Source organism: Larimichthys crocea, chromosome XVII, assembly GCF_000972845.2.
Source record: "Larimichthys crocea isolate SSNF chromosome XVII, L_crocea_2.0, whole genome shotgun sequence".
NCBI classification, from domain to species: domain Eukaryota; kingdom Metazoa; phylum Chordata; class Actinopteri; family Sciaenidae; genus Larimichthys; species Larimichthys crocea.
This window is the reverse complement of record NC_040027.1, coordinates 17,304,674-17,326,624: the sequence shown is the minus strand read 5'-3', so window position 1 is coordinate 17,326,624 and position 21,951 is coordinate 17,304,674. Positions and strand designations below refer to the sequence as shown.

Sequence of the window (21,951 nt, the reverse complement as noted above, 5' to 3'; positions counted from 1 at the left end):
TAAACATTTAGTGATTCAGTGTGTTGTTTCTGAATTAGTTTATTCTTTTTATATATCATGCCACTTTTCATCCTCAGTACTTGTCTGTTTTGAAGGTTGATTGTTTTTCGTGTTTATTGTGTTATAGGTTATAGATATTTCTGTCTGTTTAATGTGTTTTTTTTGTTTTTTTTTTACTTTTTTCTAATTCTGTACACTTTCCTCTGCTGCTGTAACAAGTAAATTTCCCCGTGGTGGGATGAATAAAGTACATCTAATCTAATCTAAACATTTAGTAAAAGTGCTGACTTCTAAACAGTGATTTCTATGTATATGTTGAATTTTGACATGTTTGCCGTGGTGTAAATGTAACGCACTTTATATTCCACGTGTGACTATATAGGGCTTCATTACCGCTCCGTGACTTCACCGCCGGTGACCGCTCATTGAATATTCATTGAAAAGCACCGGGAGCTCGCGGCTTACGACAGAGTGCGTCCGTGCGCGTGGTGGGAACGGTAGCAAGATGGCGGCGCTGAAGGAGGAGCAGTGCTACGGACTGTCCTGTGGAAGAGTGAGCAACGGCAGCAATGTCTCCGTCTTTCACGTTAAACTCACTGACAGCGCGTTGAGAGCGTTTGAAGGCTACCAGAGCAGCAAGGTAAAAACGGCTCCTTGTTTTTTTTTTTTTAAACGGCTCTCTCTTTTTGAACGTTAACGGTTTTTTTTTTTTTTCAAGTCTTGTCCGGGCGGTTGTGACAGGCAGGAGTGAGGTCAATCCCCCCCACACTGTGTCTGTCTGTCTTGCCTTCATGCTGCCACACACAGCCACAGCACGGCTGCCTAGTTTGGCTTGTTAAGTGTCTTTACCAGGCTGACTGATGTCGGATGTTAGGTAGCCGTTCAGCGTTCATGTAGCTACACCCTTACACCGACAGTTGAACACCGTACTCGGTCATTTATCACGCTCGCAGCTCGGTGCTGCTTCCCGAGCCTCTCTCTCTCTCTCTTTAGTATTAGTACTTATTTCATTGTATTAAAAAATGTTAAGTTTGGGTGTTGTTGCTAACATGCCTTGTCAGAATGTTTCCCATAAGGTGTGATTTAATTTTTAAGTGAAAACATGGAGTAACTTCTGTTGTGTACTGATTGTTTCCAGAAAGTTTGTCAAAAATAACATTTAAAAAAACAAAAACAACCTTGCTCCTATACCAGCTGTCCACACATAGATGGTAACAGCTACTGTATGTAATCCTTATTTTTCAGTTAACTGAAGGCAAAGCGTCGCCTTGGTTGAGTATCTAATGACAACATGGTGAATAATTTGGAAAAGTACCCAGTATTCATGCGAGAGATGGCCATCTCTCTCCTTTCCCAACCCCCCCTTTCTTACTGTCACTAAGGGCTCATGTTCACTTGATAGCTTTCAGAAGTGCCTCCAACTTATTAAACCACAGATTCAACACATTATCTAGTTCAGTATTTCAAAATAACAAGGGGAGGTAGGGGGGGGGATTCAAGGTTCGATCTCTGAAAATGGCTCTGCTTGCTCCTGCTGTTTCGCTCGGCTTCTTGTGTAGAGAGAGCTATAAGTCTGATGATGGCCATCTAACGTTTCAGCTTCTATAAATATTTGACAGGGAAAACCTGGCAGGCCAGGAGGAAAAGGGCCTTATCTCTAGCTTCGGTGGCTGCGTGCAGCAGGACTGCAGCTGATAAGCCAGAACAATGCAATTCTGATGGGGATTTGGGGGACTACTAGTTATAGGAAGAGTATTTTATAAACTAAAGAATAACGAAATTGTCAGTAGTTAGTTAGGTTAGTTAGTTGGCATAGATAGGAGTTGTTTAAAGGTCCTTTTGTTCTTTAAAGATGTCGACCATTCTCGCGTTTGGGTGTTTGCGACATTTACGCAGTAATGACGATCGCAAAAAAATGTGTTTTTGTGCTTTTGAATTATCAGGCTGAAATATGATACTAGACAAAGTAGTATGACGCGTACAAGTTCAGTTTCCTGGCTAATGTCCGCTACTTAATTTGACAAAAAGTCACAAGGATTGGCACCGAGGCCTTTCATTTAAAAAGCTTCAATCTTGTTTTTCATAAGGAGGCAGGACGATTGTCTCGAGCTTTCTTTGAGTCTTTCCTTGAGGAGTAGTATGCTGCCTTATCTTCACAAAGTCAAATTAAATACATATTCTTATGCAACTTTATTTCCAAAATGTTAGAAAACAAATTTTAAATTGTAATCACAAATCATAAACAGGAACTCTGCCTGCTGGGCTTTTTACACGGGGCGTTCATGTTTTGCACAAACTTGCAGACTCACAATCCACTAAAGCTGTTTTGCTCACTCTGCGCTTACTGCGTCACCTTTTCCCTGTTAGTTGAGTTAAAACCCTTACTCACAGTTTGACCAGATCAGGACTATTGAGTAATGAAATGTCTGCGTGCATGGTATACTAGTGGCTGCTTGGTTTGTGGCGACGGTTCAGGGCAGTAGGGCGTTTGGTACAGTACGTGTGTTACCACCATTTTGGGGCTCTTAGCTGGCTCAAATACTTGATTCACATTTACGCTTTTTATGGGTAGTTGGTCTCCCTGTAGTCAAGTTAGTGTTAGTCAGCGTGGAAAGAGACATATTAGTGATATGCCTCTTTGCTGAAAGAGACATATTAGTGATATGTCTCTTTGCTGAAAGAGACACATTAGTGATATGTCTCTTATCAGACACAAATAAGGGTCACAGAGATGTTATCGTGACACTTTTTGTTACAGCTCAGTCAAAATAGCTTCACACAACCACAGTGACATCTGACATGGTAATCATGCACAGGCATGCATCTGCGCTGCGCGTCGAGATTAATAACATTTAAGTATGTGTATACATTAAATTATTGTAGTACGCAAACAAGAGTCTCTTCAGTCCGCCATACAGACGAGTGCTCAGAGCAACTTTTGAAAAGTAGCGTATTAAAAGTCAAAAACAGCAACAATGAAAGCCCAACAATACGACCACAGAGCAGTGCAAATACAAAGTCCCTCATTTAACACACACCATATGTGCACAAACACAGATTGAGAAAAGATATTTACTTACATTTACTGAGAAAAATAAATGTGGTCAGTTGTCTATCAGGTTTGTTACATGATAGATTAACTTCAGTGTGGGCTTTGGGTTTCTCCTTTGCTTATGTTAGTGTCTTTCTGTTTTCACGTCAGGCCATGAAATACAGAAAAAAATCCGCCCTAGGCTAAATAAAAAGAAACAAACCGGCTCACCTGAGAAATTCAAGCTATAAAGTTCAGAACAAGTTAGATCAGCAACTCCTGTGCTTCAGTGGGGAGAGTTAGACTCTTATATTATAGGGGGGGTTTAAATGTCATTTATTAATAAAATTTAAGGTCTAATTATTATCACACCACCTCCCCAAACGCACGTTGAGCTCACGTTGCTTTCAGTGTGGCTCGGCTTTCTTTTCAGGGGAGCTGTGGCTTCCTCATAATTCAAACACTGGCTGGCACCCAGCAGCAGGGGTGAGCTGGGAACTCAATAAAGGAAGAGGAAGAGCTACAGGGTGACACACGCCTTTCAATGTAAATGTTGTGGCCCGATCAAGGATGTAATCGGACAAAGCTTGGTAATATTCGTGACCCCACTTTTGCCATTGTTTCACTGGGAAAATGTGTAACCTCTGGCTGGCTTTGGGAGCTAAAAGCCAGACTGTTCCAGGCCATAATAGCTTTGCTAAATTGTAGACCCTAGCTAGGAACAAAATGTATACAGCTGAAACAGTTAAACACTCAGTTGTGCTTTTGTAAAATCACTACATTCTTCTACATTGTACACTCAGTGTAAGCTAAATGTCACACGCAAAGCTGATTTAGTTGCTGTTCAGTAGTCAATGTTACTATAACAGAATCTGGGGTGGAAAAACATTTCTTATTGTGTAACATCAGTCAGCAAGTGGCAATAGCTGAGTGTATTTACTCCTTCCTGTGTGAGACGTGACTGTCAGCTGGTTCCTCCATTGGTACGTTTGAGGACAGAGTGAACTGGAGCTCCTGCTGCGGATCCGGCAGCCCGGAGACTCACTCTTTCTTATTTTACTGGCTGTGACATAAGCAAGGAAGTGAGTAAGGCTACTTGAGCGTCATCAAGCTTGAGGTTACGGGTGACGTGAAGATAAAAGTTTATAATTATGTGTCTGGATGTGTCTGTTGTTATAGCACGGTATTGGAAAGCATGGTGTTTTTAAATAGTTTGATTCTGAGTTTTTGTTTTCTTTTTCCTCCTTGTGAAAGGTGCAGCTGTTTCCAAATTCTCCAAATAGAAAAGCCCATAAGAAATAAGCTCAGCTGAATTAAAACATCAAGCTTGCCTCAAATATAAAACGAACATTCACGGGCAGCCTGGGAGAGTTTGCATATGAAGTTACAATAAATCTTGTGTGCTGGCACTGCAGTATTACACTGGTGAGAGATGAGTAGTTCTGCTTGAATGTTAAAACCTTTTGTTGGCCCACGTCACATCTTTCTGTCTTGTGGTGAGGTAGTGGATTGGTGATTGCAAGATGGGAGTATGAATTTTACATCTTTCTGGATATACATACAGTAGGGGCACCCATCATGCAGTTGGCAATTTATTCAGTGTTTCAAGACCTGGAATAAATAACTGTACAGTGATTTATTTAATCTTAAATGCAGTTCGTTCTTTTTTGTTTTGTTTTTTTGTTAGTTTAATTAGAAGCTGTTAAATTGAAACCTGGTGGCTTGGTGACAGATAAGATACCTGCTCTAGTAGGCATGTTGCATAATGACAGAGCCAGGTAAACAAGGAAACAATAAATTACAGCGTGACAGTCCCAGAATAGAGAATTGTTGAGTTTCTCAGGAAACTGATTTGTGCTTATGTGACTGAAATAGTTAGATTAGGTTGTTTGGCATTGACCTGAGTCTATACGTGGAGCACATCCTCAGTATTATTGGATGAGCTTTGGGATGATCCACCGAGCTTGCACCAGGTAAACAAATACCTTTTTTTAATTACTGGAATTTGTCTGTTTGTTTGTTTTTTTTTTTATGGATGAAACATCGACACTGTTTCCATAATCAATTATCAGATTTTAAATTGGTTTATTTAAATAATACTAGTCAGATGCAAGAGGTTTTTTATGCAGATGAAGATCCAATCCTCAGTTAAGTACTTGTGGTGACAGGCTATAGGCTTCACTAAGGAGGTCAGTTTACATCAAGTCAGATTTGCTTTTGTGCTTGGCTGTAATCTACCTCCCGTCTCGACCCCTATGGGGATGGTATGGGAAGTAATGGAGACTGGGAGGGGATTTTGTTTCTTCACGCTGGTCAGCCTGTGCCAGTGCTATGGTTATTTAAGGAATGCTGACTCCCCAGTTTCAGCAGATCACGGGGCGCTGCAAGAGATGACCATAACCACTAAGGCCAAATATGACTCTAAATGTCATGGTGTTCCTCTGTCCTGTGGCAGGGTTGCCGCAAGTGACCATGTCAACCTGGTGTCATAGCACACGGAGCGGACTCCCTGACCTGTCATGTCTTTTTTTTCAAGAGATTAGTCAGTGAAGTGTTTGGTCTTTGGTACACAAACATGGTTTGTGACCAGTTTTCGAGCTGTATGATGCTTAAAAACCGGTAAACGTTTCACTAAGCCAGAGGAACGGGTTTATGCAAGTACAAGCTTTGTTATGTCCTTCAGTGGGGGAGTAATGATATGAATCAATGTGTAGACATAATGTCTGGAAGATTGCTTCAGAAAAACTTAAATTAAGCCAAACCTTGAAGGAATCTCTGCAAAATCAACCCAGGCTTCTCTGTATTTGAAAAATTGAGGCTGAGAGTAAAGTGTTTATTTTTGTTACCGAGACTATAATAATAAGCAAAATTGATGGTCTATTTTACATAGTAATCACAGAAAACAAAATATTGAGCCAACATACCGATAAATCCCAGGTACATAATTTTTAGTTATCATCCTTTGTTAGAAAAAGTAATCAAATAATTAATCAACAGTGACCTATTGGGGGGGGATGTTTTTCACAGTCATTAAAATGTTAAGCAGGGTTTTCATGGTACATTCTTTATTAAATGTAACTTAATTTATTAATCTGTACAAAAACATTTTCTTTGAAATGTCACAGGGAGAGGCACAGAAAACATAAAATGACACTTTTTGCAACAAATCACACATAACTGAACAACTTGTCTGATTTGCGGGCTGCATTTTTCCAAAAGTTTGATCAGGCTCAAGCGCAACCACTGTGAAACAATCAGGAAATAACTTTTATTTCACAGATCAACCAGCTTTCTCGATGCTGGTGCTCCATCACTCTCATTCACTGTCTAGGTCCCTCAACCCCTACTGTATGTATATCCATAAAAATGTAAGTGTCCTCTCTGAATGCGGCCTAAGAGTTACTTTCAGGTCCATTTAGTCACTGATTTCGGATCAAGTTGGGTATCAAATTTGCCTCAAAAGGAGAAGTACACATGGCTATCAAGTCACCGCTGTAATAGGGGTCTGCAACATGAGCTTAAGTTGAAATAGTGGCTCTTTTTTTAATGTTTGAGTTTTATTAACTCTGCTTAGTGTCTGTCTTTACAAATGTTAGACGCCTATATCAATGTCAAATCATCATTTTTTACTGGAACTTTGCAAATCTAGCATACAACAACACACCAGTGAGTTTAAGTCAGATTTACGGGTTTAAGATCATGTGGTTTATAACTTTTTTAGATTTACTGGTGAAGTTGCTGTTTTCCTTTTGCTGCTTTAGACTTTCTATTTGCACTCTTCAAGTATGCTCTGAATGCCTGCTGAGTCATCACTTTCACATCGCTTTTTTGTCAAGGCCCTGCAATACTAGAAGGCAACATTTGTTTGAACCTTTAGTGACATCTAAAAGTAGTCTTCTTTCTAAATTCCGGGGAAAGTGACGCTCACTTTAGTTTTCTGCTGAATGTCTCTTTTAAAATGCGGCTTGCGTGCGGCGTGGATTTCCGCTGTGATCGTACATCCAGGTGAAAGCATAAGGCTGTGTTTACACAAAATTTAGCTTGGCATGGATCAATCTGAAAACAATGGTCTCATGTTGCAGTCGCAGAAATGTCAGTTTTCTGTGTGTTGTCACTCATTTTTGATGGCTGTATGATGACACCGTTCAATCTATATTTATATTTATGTTGTGAGACCACTGTGCAAGCATAAAATGGCGAGTTTTGATCATTGGTGTTGGTGCAACAGCAGTACAGTTTTATAATAAATTGTATTTCTATCTGCATTTTATTGCAACAGGAATCCATTTATGAACATCCAATCAACTTTTCAGTTTACCTGTCCTCGTAAGGGTGTGGCTTAAATGGTAACTTGGACCATATTTTTCCATGTTTTTGTCAAAGTGACTAATGGGGATCTTTTGAATTTGGTTCGGTATTGAGTGAGAACACAGCAGCCACGAAACAAACTTTAATGTAATTTTTGCAGGAAATTGCACACCATTTAAAATACGCATGTCTATCTAAACGTGGTGTCTGGCACTGCTTGGCTCATGTTGTTACTATAGATGTTTGACACCATTATGGAAAATATTTTCTACACCTTTCCAGTCTGTGATGTGACAGAACCTACAGGAATCAGTCTCCCAATCTTTCACAGCCTTGTAGCAAGTAGTTCACCCTCCTCTGCCTGTTACCCTCTTGATTCTCGTCCACGTTGTCAAAATCGGCTAAGTATTCAACCATGACATTAAAAATCTTTACTTAACGCAAAGCTACGCTTTCTGTACTTTGACACAGCAAACTGTTCCTTGGCAGCGCGTCACTACACTCACATTTCCACTGTTGACTTCCCGCAACAATTTACCTCACCTCTCCTGAGTTTTCAGAGCAACACCACTCCTTGTTGGATACGCAGCAGATCAAGTGAAAGAAACAAAACATTTCATGTCTCTGTAGGGTTGTGTTGTCAGACAGGTCAGTGGCAAAAACACGTACTTTTTAATAGCTCAATTGCCCATAAGGGTTATATTATAGCTTGTTTCGCGGCAGCACCTCTCACTCGCACAAAAATCCCAAACTTTGTTTGTACGTTGTTCCCGTTATTCACTGCACAAAATCACGGGAAAATCGAGTCCAGGTTGTAAGATACTTTTAAGTAAGGATGTAAGGTAAACACTGTGCCATTTTTGAAACACAGTTGGTGTGGGAACTTTGCTTAGTATTGAAAAAGATAGTGTAGTTTCTATTCATAGTGAGTGTGTCAGTCTCTACTCGTACGTATCCCCACAACAAAAGAAACAGTACAGAAAAAATTTTTGCGTTGCCATTTCAAACACAAGATCAAAGGTACTCATGAGATGATGAGTACTAAAAGCTTCAAAGGGTTCCCTTCTAGCAGTGAAGAGCCAGTTACAGTAAATACACCATCGAGTGGGTCCAATTAAGCCTGTGTGTTACTTCAGGCCCCCATCTGACACTCTTCCGTCAGATATTTTGAAGGAGTAGACTCTTATACCACGCTTTTTACGCACAGGACATACTCAGTAGGGATGCATGCACACTGGGTATTGTGAGTAGAGACACCCAGTACCATTACACAGTGCGCAGCACAAAGTGCTCTTTCCACCTCTGAAATCCTAGACAGGTGGAGCATCACATCAGTGTGACAGTGATGCCACTAAACACCTGACAATTTGGGTGACACAGCCATACCCATGCCCATAGGGATTTAGGCATGGCTATTCCTGTGTGCATCTACTACAAGACAAAGAAATCCCTTTGGCAGTGCAACCTGAGAGACGCCGCAGAGAGTTACAGTCGTGTGAGGATAGTTAGTCTAGAGGCTGATAATTTTCCAGGAATTACACTCCAGTTCTTGTGTACACACAGGCTGAGCTTGTGTATTTTATACTTTAAGAAGTTAATTCAAATTATGCTAATCTACCATTATTCTCAATCCTTTTAAGAATACAGTGGGAACATATGGGCAAAACAACATGTCAATGACTTGTCAACTAAAATGCTCACAGATCACCCCAATACCTGGATACAGATCAAGTTCTGAAGTTTTTATTTTTAGAATTTTATTGAGACCAACCCAAGGCGCACTTTAATCATGCTGTTTAACCAGCATTTTAATATGCCACACCCGTCGGGTGAATGGATTACCTTTGCAAAGGAGTGCTCACTAAAAAAAACATTGAGTTAAACTCAAACTTTTTTATATATAAAGCACCTTTCAAGCAGCCCAAATTTCTTCAAAGTGCAAATGAAAAAACAAAAATGGAAAACAGTTAATTGAAACTAGAAAAATACGGAATGGCTACACCATTATCAAATAAATAAAAGTCAGTAAGAAGAGAAAAAAAGAAGTTCAAGAACAATTGTATAGACATCAAGGACCAATCCAGCAAGACACAATAAACTTCAACAACAAAACCAGTAAAATGCTGTAAATAATAGTAAACCTATTAAATAGACACAGGTATAAGAGAGGTTCATTAAGAAGAAGAAAAAGCCTAAAAACTTTGAACAATCAGTTATGTAATATTTGTTGAGGTCCATGTTGCTGTGATTTCTTTCCACGTATGCTATGATGCTTTGAGGAAATGTACGATCTGAAGGCAAATGTTATGTTGTAGTAGGAAACAAACTTGGAACAACATTGTCATCAGATCAGATTTATCACAGACTGATTGGCTGAAAGTCCATGCTATGCCCAGCTGATCTGATCCCCCATACAGTTGCTGGTTGGCAGCGTATGGGAACATCCACAGCCTTGTCATCGATCCATGGTGGAAACCCGTACTCTGTCCCCTAATGTTAGCTCTGTGGAACATTCTCGGCTCAGGTCCCAGAGAATAGTGACATGTCAGCAGCCCATTCAAATGAACAGGCTGAGGGTAGCACTATGTTAGCAGAGCTGGGGATGGGGGAGGGTGGAGGGCATAGGGTGGGAGTGCTAAAACTGGTGCTGTGTTAAACGTTACAGGGAGTAGACCAGGGAGCGTGGCTCCATGAAAGGTCTGGTGCTGCTGGATAGGCTGAGTGTTCAGAGCCCAGGACAAGGTGACACAACGTTATACTGTTGGCAAGATAAATGGGACTGTGCCTTTCTCCTTTTATCTGATTCTAATTTAATTTATTTAGGGCGAAAAGGGTTAAGCAAGGTGAATTGCTATTCCAGAGTTCACTGTGCCTGCAGTCAGTAAAATCTTCATATAACAAGACTAACAATCTACAACCACACCAGAGGCTCTTTGAGTCTGTAGTAGTGCTTTTTAGCTGCTAGCATGGCAATATGTGCACAATGATAATCTAAGCAGGCAGGTATGAAGTTTACCATGTTTACCGATGTTTATTATAACGTTGCCATGCTTACATTTGATAATTAGCACTAAACACAAAGTACAAATGAGGCTGATGGGAATATCATTAATTTTGAAGTCATTAAATCAACGACACATAAAAGTTTAATGTTGTAAACTTGGACAATCACCAAGTGATTACAGTTCATCCCGAGGGGAACATAAATGTTTCCACAAAACTCAGAAATGTCATAAAATGTCACAGCAGGGCATCCGATAGTTATTTATTTATTTCTTTTCCGATAGATATTTCAGAGCCAAAGTGGTCGACTCATCCCTAGAGCCAGCCCATTAAATGATTGTAATGACAAAAATTATTGTGTCAATATTACGCCACCACTTTATTTGAAGTAGTGTGCCTAAGACTGACGTGACACCACTGACTGTTGTCATGAAGTGTCAATTATGTCATTCTTAATGGATTTGCGGTTAATTGACTGACAGACGTCATATCTGATGCACATCCCTTCAAATAAAGTGTTACCATAATTATAATAGTCCAGTAAGGTTTGGACAAGAGTCTCTACTAGGGTTGTCAAAAGTATCGATACTTTGATACTTTTAATACCACGTTTAAAGCGATACAGTATCTGTTAATTATATTTTATAATATTGAGTATTGAACCTTTTTAGAAAATCAGAATGGCGCCATTCATGATTTAACTAGTCGGTAATTGCTCTTCCTGTGTGGTCAACTGACAATTGCACAGTGAGACACAGAGACGTTATCTGGTATTGGTACCATACATTGGTATGTTGAAGACGTGAACACAGTTTTATTTTAAAAGCACGGACCTAAAACAACAGTAGATGGTGAACACGCCTGGTTGGTGCTAATATCACTTGGTACCATGTTGGTTTGTATTGTCTCAATCAAAATGTTTTTTTACCCTACTGATACCCCTAGCCTGCCCCTAACTGGTGAAGAGGAACCAAAGAAGGCGTTGCAGGGCAGATTAAAGAGTAAAATAAGGTGGAGAATTTAGATAAAATGTAATAAAACACACCCCAGTTCATTATGTGGGAAACACTGCATCTGGTCCTCAATGTGTTCAGTGACCTTTTCTTGTACCAGCACTGTGTGCAGGTTGTTTGAAATTACCCTATTTTGGGTGCATAGTTTCTTTTTGGTATCCAAAGAGTTATTGAGTTTCATTTATTAATACTAATATTGAATGGAATTATTATTATTTCTTACATCTCTGACACAAGTCCACAGAGGAAAGAAGCTCACCAATCTTTGTATGCATGCTCCATATCTCTGGGTCGCGATCAGGCAGGAATACAAAGCATGTTGTGTCTTTAATAGGCTTGGCCTCCCTTGAACTTTTAGCTCTCTCACTTGATCGCATTTGATCCACTAAAGCGGCACCAAGGAAGAAATGTCAAAGCAACTTCCTTCTTTCTGTGTTTATGAATGTTTAGTTCCTACAGTCACTGAAATGCCAGAACTATTCTTCATAGTTCAGTTTGTTTTCTTAATGATAGCATTTCCTTTATAATATTTGAGAGTTTGAAACAAACACTCTTGAAGATATGGTTTAGGTTGGTGTGTTCTGTGTGTGTTGCTGCTTTGATGTAATACAGTAGATTAGCATCTTAAAAGAAAACTGAAAACATCCAACTTTGACTTTTCTGCTGTACTGCTCACCTGTAGAATCTGTTAATGAGAATGAAAGTGATGCTACCTCTTTGATTTGGAAAAGCGAAACTAAGCCTAAATGTGGATTTATAAGAAATCTAATTATAAATAATGTATAGAGAAATCCCCAGGACTGTGGATCTGATAGTGAAACTGTACATTTCAAACGAAAGTGAGGTAGAAACCGTTTCCTCTTTTCCTGCATCCCCTAAACTGACCGACTTGCAGGAAATCATGAATTTGTCTATTGTTATTTAATATATTAAAATATTATCTGAAATTCTAAACTATAAGAAACTTCAGTCACACTGGATTAAGCATTGTTGGACATTAAACAATAACTCTTCATGTCAGAATGAAGACGAATCCCTACAGAGTTTTGTTCTTCATGTCAGAATGAAGACGAATCCCTACAGAGTTTTGTTTTCACTATTGAAGTAAACTAAATTATTTCTTGATACTTATCATACAAAAAAGTCTAAGGTAACATTGTGAAACGTCTTGTTTTGTTCAATCATGAAATGCTGTTAATAACCCTGTAAATCCTCGTAAATGAGGACACTGAAACTGGAGGGTTTTTTGGACATATTTGCTTGAGCCATTTAAAACGTTTTACATTGGCAGTCACACGATGACCAGATTTATCTGAGCCTTATCTGGGGGCTTCTGTGTCTGAAAATATTTGAAAAATGTCAGTGGTGAGCTCTGGCTATTGAGTGACTGGCTGACTGGACAACAACAACACACACAATCAATCTCTGTTTTTGTCAGATGATAGTAGACAGAGCAGCTAACTGGTTTGGACTGAAAAGAAAATTAATTGAAGGTGATGGCCACACATTCCTGTCCTTAGATTTTTTAGATGGCCCTTTTTTAATGGGCAAAGCGATGGCAAGATTCAAAATGTCCCCTCACCAGAGAAAACTGATCAGATATACTACTATGAGTATTTCTCTTAAATGTCAGAAATCTGTGTCGGTAATAAATGATATATTCTTGAATAGGAATTCAGCAGTGTGATGGTAAAATGTTGGCTCAGTCTGTAGAAATGGGTACTAAAACGAGGGAGTATTTGTCCTCATGATGTGAAGTGACAAAATACAAATGTATTTTTTTTTTAAACCTGAGAGCTTTGAATAGGAAATTAAATTAAAATAGTGTTTTTGCTGTGGCTAACAGCTCTTCTCCTTCAAACAAATTTTAGTTTTTTTTATGTAAATCTTTCTCAGCCAGCCTTTGTTAAACTGTATGTAAGGTGAGTTGGATATTCAAAGTATGTGGATTTCTTTCTCATCGTTGAAAACAAAGGAAGAAAAAGCTGAATTAATTTTACAGCACTTGCTGCATGACCTAAAAGCTAAGCCTCCAACAAATACTTGTAGTTCCCTTTTTTTTTTTTTTCAGCTTTTAATGCTCGTACTAACCACTGTCTATATAAAGAATGGACAGCGTATGCGTAACGTCACTCAGTGTGAGTGTTGTAGCTCTAGTAGTCCCCATGTTGGCAGTCCTGCCTCTTCTGCCTCCTGGCTAATCTAAAAACGGGCAAGGACGAGGATCATTGTGGACCTGAGGCTGGCCCAATGATGTCTGGGTGCTCAAACAAGAAGCCATCTGTAACGGCACTTGCCTGTCAATCAAAGCGGCCATGCTGTTAATTATTCATAACTTTAAGCTTTAATATAATTTGAACGTGTGCGTTATAGAGAAATGTAGACTCAGTGCAGTTGTCGTTAACGGGGAAAAACAGTTTTTTGTACCAGGCTGTAAACACGTTTATTTCTGCTGTGAAGTTGGACATTTTAGAGGAGATTGACTCGTTCTGTGGCCAGCCTCAAGTGGACGTTCAAGGAACTTCAGGCATCATTCATGTGTCACAGCTACAGGGGTTGCCTCTAAGTACTAATGCTGTGTATAAGCAGTTCATGAAGAAAACCTATAAGATCGTGGAGCTTGCCTGAATGAGATATTTGAATGTTTGCGTGAAAATTATTTAACAATGCTTTTATTTGTCTTTTCTAGGTCCTGTCATCGCGACCATTGATCAGGTTCAATGAAAACCAAGGGGTAAGAACATATTTCTCTCTCTCTCTCTCTCTCTTCCTGTCTGTCGCTTCCCATCGAGTGCACAGTTAGGTTTTGTTTGTTCATAGAAATATTTTTTTTTTTCATGTTTTGCTAACAGATATTTAAAAAGTTGTCGGACGCATAAGTTCATCATGACTTGCAACAGAAAATTTTTATTTTTTTGACACACGCTTTTTCAAACAAGATGATTATGCCAACACTGATGTCATCTTGCAAGCTAGCTTTTTTTTCTTCTCCCCCCAACATGACACTTTAGTGCCATGTCTTAAAGTAGCTGCCTCCGAGAGAAACAAGAAAGATGCTGGTAAAGCTGTTCCAAATTTAATTATGCGCTTTTTTTTTGTGTGTGTGTCATGTGCTGTGTCAACATTGCTTGATCTTAATGTGCTAATATCACTGAGACCTGATCAGGCCAACGTTTCCACAGCCTCTCTTACAAGATTTTTTTTTGTTTGTTTTCTTTTTTTGCTTTGTCTCCTGAATGTGCCAAACATCGACCGGGTCCTTCACCATGTCTGGCATGGCAGGAGAAATACTTGCTCTATAAAATGTCACGTCGCTGCCTTGTTTTTAATAACTTCTCACTCGCTCTGTCAGTATATTTTTTTCCCTACCCTGTAGCGTGGTGTCAGATACAGTATAGAAGCATAAAGTATGATCATGTTTGTTTGTATTCTTTGTAAAAATCTTTGGTTTTTGTCAGTAGACTTGTTTCTGTCCACAGTAGGATGAAACTTGATCTTAATGCAGCAGAGACATCTCTAGGATACTGTAGAGTGGTTTTGAAGAGCTGATGCTTTTAAAATGTTCTCTCAGAAGTTTGATCAGATCAAGGATGCTCTGTTACTGATACCTTGTTGGTGGACCTCTGTCTAGTTTTACCAGTTTTATGATCAGCAATATGAACAACACTAGCAGTTATGCAATAAAAGTACTTAGAGATTAGGTAAGGAAACAGCTGCAGGTGTTTGTATCTGCGGATATTCACCACTGCAAAGCTAAAGTTACCTCTGCCTGCCTTGCCTCTTTGCTGCAATAGTAGAAAGTCAATAAATGCACAAGGTAGGCTAAGTGAAGAAACAAGAGAAGTAGCGAGGAAATAAGATTGTGGATTGATTTTGTATCTCAGAAAGCAAGAATCCATCTCTTTCTGTAACCGGTACATACTTTTGTTTTTTATGGACGTTAGAAAACTCGCACTAGGGTGCCAGTACTTTGTGTATGAGCAATTAACTGTCCCCATGAAGCCAATAAACATCCTCGTGCTCACAAGCATTTCTCTGCACAAGCAGCTGCTTCCTGCACGGGCAGAGTTTGCATGTGTGAGCCTGCCCAGTCTGACATTCATAGACAGTGTATGTGCACTTTTTCACAGTGTGGCATCCAAAGAGCTGTTTCATTTAGTCATTTGTACAAAGATTTTTAAAAGGCAATCGATCTTCCTCCAAAACATGGTCATAAAACGCTGTTTTTACGATAAACATGGTCACAGTGTCTAAAGTCCCTGTCCTAACATCAACTCTTACAGACTCACTTTCAGTCCTACTGTACCCCAGCGCCCTCGTGTTGTATGAATGGTTTGACAATAGCTCATCAATCAATCAATCCTTCAGCACAGACTGGCACCTTATTGGGAAATGCAGGTTGAACTCGGGTCCTTACGGGTGTAGAAGGTCGATTAATTATTAATGAATTCCTGCTTGCAACACTAGTCTTACACAAAGTGTGTCAGCATCTAAACTTCTGCAAATTTCTGCATTTGCTGAGGAGGATCGTTGTGTTGTTTACCCTGAAGTGCTTCCTCCTGAAGCTTGAGAGTTGCTACATCCTCAGATCTCAGCTGTGACATTGAGAAAATGTACTCAGCAATAATACAGTGGAAAAACAATGAAAAGAAAGAAGTTGTACAAAAAGACAAGGACAAAAGTAATAACTTCAACTTTTTATACATATATAAATAATCACGCATCAAGAACAGAGCTCTGCCCATTAAATTGATTATATATTAATTTTACAGTAGATGGTTAAAAAGTATGCGACATCCTACTCATGGAAGAGGGTAAAAGTAGGGGGAGGAGGAAGAAGACTGCAGGAAGACTGAGATGGCGCAGTGGCTTGTTTACTTTGACCTACAGTACAGACACGATAGCAATTTACTCTTAAAGTTGACATTTTCATGTCTACGACACACAGGTAACAAGCAAAAACTGCTTACAAACAGCTGCACACCGCTCACGTTATAGCACACCACCTGCCAACGCCTCATTCTGCCGATACTGCAGTGTAATATACACACAGCTTGCAAGCTCTTAATACACTCGCCTTCTATATTCTCATAGTTAGCTGAGCGTTCAGCGTCATCGTTTGACGTGTATGTTGTCCTGAAGTCGGCTTGTTTCTATGAGATGATTTAGTTATTAGATAAACTGCCTTCACTGAGTGTTAACAAAATGCTATTATTCTATATTCATCCTCCACACACATCCACAATAAACTCCTCTCAGAGTCTTCAGACATTTGATGCTGCCATCCTGCTGTCGATATCAAAAAAAGGGGTACAGAACACTGCAATCCTGCATAGAGCCAGACTAAAACTCAATTTTATGAGTAACAACGGGTTGACTTTGTCTACATAGCCGGGTAATACAATGTGACACTTAACATTAGCAGGCATTAAAATGTGTTGAGAGCACATGCACACCTGTATGTGTAATGTATGCATGTGTCAAATGAAGGCGTGTAGCTGATAGTATATAATTTGCAGCTTTTTTTCGAATTTTATTTAGGTCGTTCTTGTTTTAAATCTGATTGACCTGATTTATTTTTAGTGTAAAGCACTTCCGCACTTTGTTTTTGTTCATTAGTAGCAGATGTTCATTTTCTGATGTTTTTAGGCTGTTGAAATACTAAAGTAATGCATGTGTTTTTACTGTATTTCTCCACCGTGGAGGAAAATCTGTTACTGTTAAGATCAGAATGCTAGTCAAAAGTGTGAAAGTGGCTAAATTACTGAGCAGATGGCCTGGCTGTCATGATGTGTTTCCATTTTCATTCACTCTATCCATTCATCTTGTACAGCTCTCTCTGAGCTCTGACTAAGTGTGCACAAACAAGTTTCTTGCACCTTTTTTAGAACGGAAACGCTTTAAAGACTAAAAATGGACGAAAGATGCAAAGAAAACACGCAGGTGGGCTACATGAAGCCTATATGATACAGAACAACATGACTGACGAAGCCTACATTCACTCTCTTGGTGTTGAGGAGACTTAACTTTAACTTTTCCACCATAAAATATCAAATTTGACGAGTAATCCCTGTACACCTCTACCTGCGAATACTTTGTGCTCCAGGTACGATCTCCTGCTAGGAATGCGTAACACTTTACCACACATTAAGTCACACAGCACCAACTATTTTACTGATTTTGGTAAAACAGGATCATATTTTCTGGTTTTCCCCCTGATGTCTGCTCCACATGAACTCTCTGATTTATAGAGTTTCCTGATGGACAGTAAACTGCTGTGAACTATAGCTGCTGTTAGCTCGGTTTGTTAGCTGGACTGTGAGCTCAGAGCACTGGGTGAATGTTGAGGGGAAACGGAGCCGATGTCATGCCAGAATCGGAACTGGTGAAGTGGGTAATGTAACCAGGCTCAGCAGCCTCTATGGCCATAATGACACAGGCAAAGAGGAGGTTGATGGAAGAAGCTAAGAAGAGACATAGATGAAAGGATGACCGGGCAAGATTTACAGCAGTAAACCAGCTGCTATGTCTTCTGTTTTTGCACTTGCATATTTATGACTGACGGTGCTATCTAGCAAAAAAGCAATTTCTGCATGATGTTGCCTTAAAGCATTCTGTGCAGATTTTTGATACCTGCGTCCTACCTTTTATAATCACTGAATAAGTAGTCGTTGGCAGTGAGTATATGAAGATGTTCTGTCTTACTCTCCACCTTCTCTGTCTGTCTCTGTGAATTACTGTTTGTAGCGATGATTTTCAGGCCACTAAGCATATGTGGCAAGATATCAATCATAGCCTTTGCAGTGCACCCAGCACCATTCTCACTAGTCCACCCTTCCACAGCTGTTTGGCCATTTAGTATGTTTAATCGGCCGCAGAGGCAGTCTGAGAGAAAGAGAGACAGCTCTCCAAATAGCTTGTCAGCAGGGCAAATCAGCAGTGTCACCCATGTAGTTTGGTTTAAATCTCACTTTTTCTTGATGTGTTCCTCAAGTTAAAGACCACAGAGCAAAAAAAAGCAGAACTATTCGGTATCTCTGTATCTTTATAGTTTGAACACACGATGATATTACAGTGATTTTAAAAAGAGTAGGCTTTCTTTGTCCTTAGTTGTTTTTACAAATACAGACTGCTGACTAGTTATGCAGCAGCACATTGTACATGTCATATTGAGGGTCAGCTGGCCATTGGTCACTGGAGTCTTGTTCTGCTTTAAAAAGTAAGGATGTGGTGACACAAAGCAAAGCATGTGAACAGTCAGCACATTTCACCATCTTGATGTTGTCTTTGTGTGTCAGACCTCTGTCTCTGTCTGATTTTCTTCACCGTCTCGTCGCTCCCTCTCTCTCCCCCAGCCTCGGAGTGAGGACTAGATGAAGTGCGTGGGGGGTCAGTCCTCTCCAATGACCCCAACCTGAAAAGAGGCATTGTTTGCTTAGATGCCATGCAAAATGAGAAGATGAGGCTAGCTACAGGCGGAACAAGGAGGGAGTGGTTGGACGACCTGTTTAAAATCCACTTCCACCCTCCCTGTATAAAGGGGATTATTACTTGAAGATGGTGTGTTTCATTGTCAGTCCCTGCCCTTCATCCAGCATTTTAAATAATCTCTCCAGACTCTTTTAATGTCTGCTCTTCTGACTTCTTTTTGCACCATTGCTCTGTTTTGTCTAGGTTTTAGCAACAGCAGGATAAAGCTTTGATAAAGACTTGAACAGATGCTGGTGTGTGTGAGAGGTTTTTAATTTAAACAGATTTTTAATGCTACCTTGACGTTACAGGATCCACAGCTAGATTATCCCTGTAACTAGAACAAGTAAGTTCAGTTTTTTCTGTTGATACATGACATAATTTACTTAAGACTCCACATTGTTTATTTCTCATTGTCAAGAGCAGAAAGACATGAACGTGAAACCTGAAACTTCAAGCATCAAAACTTAAAACATTTATATCACGCATCACATCAGAATTAAACGTACTTTATATACACACAGTGTTGCAATTAAATTAAGCTTGTCAGCAACAGCCACTCTCAAGGTGTACTGAGAGACTGTTGTGTAGTCTAGATGCACAGTAAAGACAAACCAGAGAAAAGCCTCACTCAGTGACACCAAACAAAGGAGTCCTAGCTTTCATCTTAATGCTGACCCATATTCTTTGGATCTCTTTCATACACGGGCAAAATGATGTATTGTGGTTGCAACACTCACAAAGTCGGTTAAACCTGAGCCATTTGGTGTGGAGGAGCTTCTTTCTTTCCCTACGACGTGAGTCACTCCCCGATGCCTTGCTCTCAGTCAGTCAGTTCCTCCGCCTCTTAATCATCTCTGGATTCACACACTCAACCTATCGCCTCTGTGTTTCTGCAAGAACACGAGTACAGTAATATGGTCGCACCAGCTGTAGATTTCTGTTTTTCAACACCATGTCACAATACAGCTTGTATCACTGCCAACCCTCTCCCTACAAGCAAACATTTTCATGTACTCAAACTGCCACATAGTGCTTTTTTGTTCATATAATGCGGCTTTAACCATTTAGACTGTGCCGCAAAAGGTTTAATGATCGTAAGCGTGTAATTTATCTCTGTAAGTTCACACTTTAAAACAGACACAGGTGACGATGTGTGGCTATGAATGAGCTATCTGGAACTTTTCCTGTTGCTAGAGGTGGCAGCACAGGGTGCTGGGTGGCAGGGGTGACGTCTGCAGCACAGACACAGCTTTTAACACGTCGGACTTAGCCAAGAATGCCGTTTCGGTGTAGTAGTGTCTGTTGGGCAAGCGGCAGGGATGAAGCAGTACTGCAAGTAAACAGCAAGAACATTCAGAACTTATAATGTTAACGTATCTTGTTACCCAGAGGCAGGTCAACTCATCTAAAGGATTTCAGGCTATGTTTTGTGATGGGGGTTTTAGGTTTTATGGGGAAGGGTTTTCACCTCTGTTGCCAAAAAGGTCTCCAGCTCCACCCCCTGCTATGATGAATGTATACTTGTGTGTTATGTCATATAGGAGTGGCACTTTGATAATGTGAGAGCACATGAGGGCAAATAAAGGACATTGCATTTATTTATAGTTGGCCACCTGCAGCCTTCACACGCGTCGAGACCTTTGGTAAAAAGAGCCGAGCTGCCCACAGTCAGGGGCGTGTGTCAGTCCCAGCGGCAAGTCACAGGCTGTTCCTGTGCCTGATCTAGGTTAGGTCACAGGCAATGAGCTGCTCACTAGTCATGAGGACCTGCACCAGGGTACTAATCTAATTGGTAACTTCAGCTATCTTTTGTTACCTTGGCTCGAGTGTGATGCACAGTCCTTGGCTGTGACACAGTTCTTTGATGCTCAGGAAACAGAGCTGAGCAGGGGGTCAGCCTGCCCGGTCCTGCTGGAAACACAACCCTCTGCATGCTCTTACCGTCGGACTGAAACTACTTTAACTAGATTTTTTTCTTTACAGGGCTTGGGGAAATTATTTTACTCTTGAATGCACATTCTAATGATAGGGTGTTTTAAAGCTATTTTGAGGGGGGATTGGGTAGATTCGAGTGGCATGGCAAGGTTTCAGTGTCACCTTGTGCTTTCTGTGCTTCCTCTTTAGCGTTTTTCTCTAAGAAGATTACTTCTCCTACTGCATTGATAATGTTCCAAATTCACTTTTACTGTCAGGCAGTGGGTGAAATACAAGATGTATTTTAAAACAAAAATGCAACATCTGCATCTCACTTGTCAAATTATTTTCTCCATTTAAACAAAGTGTCAAACAGCTTGGTGATGATTAGAGGTTTGCAGAGCTTGGCAGCACTAGTTCCCCGTGGTTAACCCCACCACTCCTCTGTAGTCTTCTAAAAGTAACACCTGTAGTGTGGGAGGAAGGTAATTCAGGGGTGGAATGGGATGTGCGCAACTGTGCCGAAGCCCACAGACAGCAGAAATACCTATCATACTTCTGTTACAGTAATTTACCTGCGGTTCCTACAATCACACGTTGGGAACACAAATAAGAACACTGTCACTCCACAGTGCGGAGTCTGTCCCGGTGGAAATAAGCTGGAAGAAACTTAATTTTGGGAGGTTTTCTGAATGCGTGCGGCTCAATCGCAGCCCTGCTGTCTGGGCCAAAAAATTTTTTTAAGGTATACAGCGCTGGCATTTGTTTATAGTACTGAATACATCAGGAAGAAAAATGAGTGTTTAAGTCTACAAATAGGGTGTGAACTGCAGTTAGTCATCCTTTTTTAGCTCTTGTCTGAAAAGTATCTTACTGATGTTGATAACAGAGAAACACATCTATGATGATGATTACACATTTAACATAGATAAAACATGTAGTCACTGTTAGTTTCCACAAAACATTTCACAAATAAAATTTAACACAAACACTTAACGACATACATCAGCACACAGCGATGTCAGGTTGACTGTGCAGTCCTCAGAAAAACTATTCAATATTTCCACACATTTTTGGATTCTCTTGCCTTTCCTCTGTTTATATAAGTCAGTCCTTCCAGTACAATACAAGATGCCATCCCCTTTATCCATACATCTATCAAAGGTACATGGATGTTTCTCCAAGATAAAGCGATCATCCTCCTCAGCT

The 21,951-nt window shown here is 40.1% G+C and overlaps 1 protein-coding gene across 1 annotated transcript in view; it reads left to right on the top strand.

The window, feature by feature from the left end:
* The first annotated feature begins 298 nt into the window (after window positions 1-298).
* The window catches only part of ell (elongation factor RNA polymerase II), a 34,749-nt gene continuing 13,096 nt past the window's right edge, over window positions 299-21,951 (top strand). Inside the window, exons 1-2 of the mRNA XM_019270266.2 lie at window positions 299-640; window positions 14,045-14,089. Coding sequence (XP_019125811.1) covers window positions 506-640; window positions 14,045-14,089 — 180 coding nt within the window. The 5' untranslated portion in view covers window positions 299-505. The remainder of the gene's footprint in view (window positions 641-14,044; window positions 14,090-21,951) is intronic.